Below are 4062 nucleotides of genomic sequence, written 5' to 3'. Positions count from 1 at the left end.
TGTATGTCTTGAATACTGTCATATGGGGTGTGTTTGTCTTTAATTCTGTTGTATGGAGTGTGTTTGTCTTAGATACTGTCATATGGAATGTATTTGTCTTTAAGACTGTTATATGGAGTGTGTTTGTCTTTAATACTGCCATATGGAGTGTGTTTATCTTCAATACTGCCATATGGAGTGTGTATGTCTTAATTCTGTCATATGAAGTGTGCTTGTCTTTAATACTGTTGTATGGAGTGTGTTTGTCTTTAATACTGTCATGTGGAGTGTGTTTGTCTCTACTAATTCCCCTTAATGATGCACGTTTGACATCTGGGGTGTGTTTGTCTTTATAACTGTCAAATGGAGTGTGTTTGTCTTTAATACTTTCCTACAATCATGCATGTTTGACATCTGGAGTGTGTTTGTTTGTAATATGCTTTCGGCGTGCCTTCTTCGAACCGAATTCCTCTCCGCACTCGTCCACAGTGCATGTGAAGACGCTTGAGATACTTGCGAGGTGCCGGTTCATCATATGTTGCACTGTGTCAAACTGTAAGGTTTGCGATTGATCACAACCAGGCCACGTGCACCTAAACACACTATCATCCGTGTGCCTGCGCATATGCAGTAACAGATTGTTCGCACCCCGAAGCTGCACACCACAAGCCTTCGCCTCACTCTTCTCGGCATCGCACCCAACCGACCATGAACACACATACACACCGCCGGAAATGTGCGCGCGAACATGCCGTTTCAGGGGAAGCTCCGACGAAAGCAGCACACCACAGTCGCCAAAGGGGCAATGGATGGGGGGTGCTACATGAGCACGCAGGTGTTTCCTCATAAGGCGTACGTTGTCCTCGGTCACACCACAGCCCACAAATGCACAGGCCCGCCAAGGGCTATCAGCTGCTGTGGTTTTGGCACGCTTGGGTTGTTGTGTGCACACACCACCGGCAGTGGCATGGACTGTGTGGCTATGTGTGGCTGTGGGAAGGAGGGTAGAGTGTGCTTGGTGATCTCTCATCATGTGCCGTTTGATGCGTACGAGAGCAGCACCGTTGAAACTGCACCCTTCCCAGGAGCATGAGTAGATGACATGCCTGATGTGTGTTCTCATATGCTTCAGCACTGCACGCAGTGGTCTGCTTTTGCTAGCACACGAACCCCACGCGCATTGGTACACCTTGGTACGGCGGTCGCGATAGTGTGTCGCCTGCGCGTGCTTGAATACCTCGTGTCTGTAGCATGTATGTGCGCAGTTAGGGTACGGACACGGCACACGCACATGAAATTCTGTCAGATGGCGTCGCAGCGCTTTCTCACTCGTCACACGCACACCACAGCCACTCCACGCACAAAGGTGGGCGTTGGCCCTAGACACCACACCGGTCCCCCCAGATATTTCGGGTGCAGTTGACGGTTGCTGGACGGGCGCGCCTGTCCTGTCCTGTGGCTGTTGTAGTCGGACTGGGGCAGTCTGTGCGGTGGTCGCAGGGCTCTCACCTACAACCGTACCCATACCAGCACCCGACAGTGGGCCATGGGAGTTGTTAGGGCACACACCAGCACCAGTGGGGGTGGAGGATTCTACTTTGATCTGTGCTGAGTCGGGCAACTCGGTGTGTAGCCGCAGGTGCTTGGCCAGGCGTTTGCGTTTTGCAAAGCTCTGGTCACACCCCTCCCACGTGCACACATATGGGCACTCACCCGTGTGCACTCGCATGTGGCGTATGAGCTGCCGATCGCTGCGGAGGGTAGCCCCACACCCGTCCCATTTGCAGTCGAGGCCTCTGCGGTGTGTGCTCTGGTGCTGTGTCAGAGCGTCCTTGTCGGCGTAGCACGCACCACATCCGCCGTGTGTACACATGAACGAGCGCAGCCCACAGTGCGTAGTCATGTGCGTCAGCAGATTATCGGAGCTCACCGCCACACTGTCACAGCCACGCCACGAACACGCAAACGGCGTCTCACCCGTGTGTGCCTGTGCGTGGCCTATAACCGCCTTCACACAGTCGAACAAGGCCGTGCACCCCTGCCACAGGCACACGTACGGTGTGCGCTTGTAGTGTGTGCGGACGTGCCTCTCGAGTGCCTCGTTGCTGGTGCACACCTCCTTGCACCACGGGGCAGTACACCCAGCCCACAGCCCGTCCGTGTGCTCGCACAGATGCCGCAGTAGCTCGTCTCGATCGGCTGCCACAGTCCCACACCCCGGCCACGTGCACACGACCATGCATGCGTCACCCGCCTCAGTGCTGCCACCCACTCCCCCGCCTGTTCCCTCGGTGTTGTGCGGTGCTGAGCCCAATCGCTGTCGCTTGGAGCGTTTTACCTTGCCGATTCCTTGCGCCGGCCGTTTGAGCCTGCCAGCGTCCTCAGCACTCGCTGTAGTGTCTTGTGACTGCGTGTGTGCGTGTGCGTGTGCGTGTGCGTGTGCGTGTGCGTGCGCGGGTGTGGCTGCGTTGCCCACATTCGCTACCAGTGGAGGTGGTGTCGTGAGTGGTCTGTCCGCTATCCTCTCCACATAGGCTCTATCCTGCTCACCAAACAAACCAACGCCAGACACCGTCGCACTACCTCGGGCTGTGGTTGGCTGTGGGAAAGACTCCTCACTCCGTAGCGCAAACGCAGCATCATCGTCGTCGCCGATTGAGAATCCCATGTCTGCGCCCCAGTCTCCAATACAGACGTCCTCGGTGGGCTGTAATTCGGGAGAATGGGACACTTGTGGACAGTCACCCGTGCCAGCTGCGGCGGTATCTGTTGTCGAGTGCTGTGTGCGTGTTGTGAGTTGATAAGTATCGTCGGTAGAGCTCTGGCGCACATCGGCTGTGTCCGCATGCGCATAGCCGTCATCCACAGACGTGACGTCGATGACTGACTTACTGGTCGTGCTACGCGGAGGCACTCGTGGAATGCACACCTTCCCGTCTGACACAGACGCAGCGCTACTCCCCACACTCTCTAACACACTCTGGGGTTCGTGTCCGTGTGCACCCTGGTGCTTCGGACACCCGTCTTCTCTCGTGCATGTCTCACTACACACACTGAGACGGACGTGCCTTACAGTGCCATGCTTGTATCTAGCCCGTGACCGATTGATCGTTGGTATGACCTTTGGTTTGTGCACATTGAGGTGTGCGGCAGAGGCCATGTATCTGGCCTTAGAGCGCCTGATTGTCGGTATAACGGCCCCAGGCGAATCCCCCCCATTCTTTACCAGCTCGTCTGTACCCACCCCTTCACACTCGTGCCTACCTTCACTGACTGCACTAGGGCGCACGCCTACATACCTGTCCCGCGCATCTCTTCTGGACATCTTCACCGCAGCTGTGAGTAGTGGTGGTGGTGGGCTGTGTGGGTGGATGTACGTTCCATTATCTAATCGTAGTGGTGGTGGGCTGTGTGGGTGGATATATGTTCCATCATCTGATTCGCTGATACATATGTACGCCCGCGTGTGCGCCCCATCGGCTGCCGACTGTTCCGGTGCGTCTGCATCCCACTGTTGAGTGTGTGGTCTTTGTGTGGCGGTGGTGGGTGGGTGTGTCAACCTGTTGTTGCTATGGCAACCTACATCCTCATCCACATCGTCCGTAGTACCTACTGATTCCTCAGGGACATGTACAGTGTTGTGGCTGGGTGGTGGGCTGGCTGTAGCATTCGACCCATAATCATTAGACGAGTCATTGGATGGGACCAGTAGTTGCTGCGCTTTAGGGGCTTCGCTCACTTTCTTGGCTTTCTTCGGTTTGCGGGATTCGCATCTCTTCGAGTGTCTGATTTTCTTATGGTTAACCTGTGAGATATATGGACCCTAGATGTTAACACAGCCGACTATAGGGCCACCCACGATAACACAGACGACAACAATGTAACCTATGATATCACAGCCGAGAATATTACAACCTAAGGTATCACAGCCGAGAATATTGTAGCCTACATGCTATTACAGCACTATCCTCTGATGTTGAGGTCGAATACACGCACTACGAGTGCAGTGCCTCTCGTGACAGTCATAGCAGGCGACGGTCTGCGCTTAGTCATCTGTTCAAGAAAATCGAATCGACCGATAAC

General features: G+C 54.8%; 1 protein-coding gene across 1 annotated transcript; it reads right to left on the bottom strand.

Annotated features, from left to right (window-relative positions):
• Positions 1-270: 270 nt before the first annotated feature.
• SARC_06195 (hypothetical protein) lies at positions 271-4062 on the bottom strand. Its single transcript, XM_014299913.1, has 2 exons — positions 3976-4062; positions 271-3784 (listed from the first exon to the last, which is right to left on the bottom strand). The coding sequence occupies exons 1-2, from the start codon at positions 4030-4032 to the stop codon at positions 377-379; spliced, it is 3465 nt and encodes a 1154-aa protein (XP_014155388.1). The 5' UTR covers positions 4033-4062; the 3' UTR covers positions 271-376.

The sequence above is a fragment of the Sphaeroforma arctica genome, assembly GCF_001186125.1.
Source record: "Sphaeroforma arctica JP610 unplaced genomic scaffold supercont1.432, whole genome shotgun sequence".
In the NCBI taxonomy this organism is placed as follows: domain Eukaryota; class Ichthyosporea; order Ichthyophonida; genus Sphaeroforma; species Sphaeroforma arctica.
This window is presented reverse-complemented; position numbering and strand designations above follow the sequence as displayed.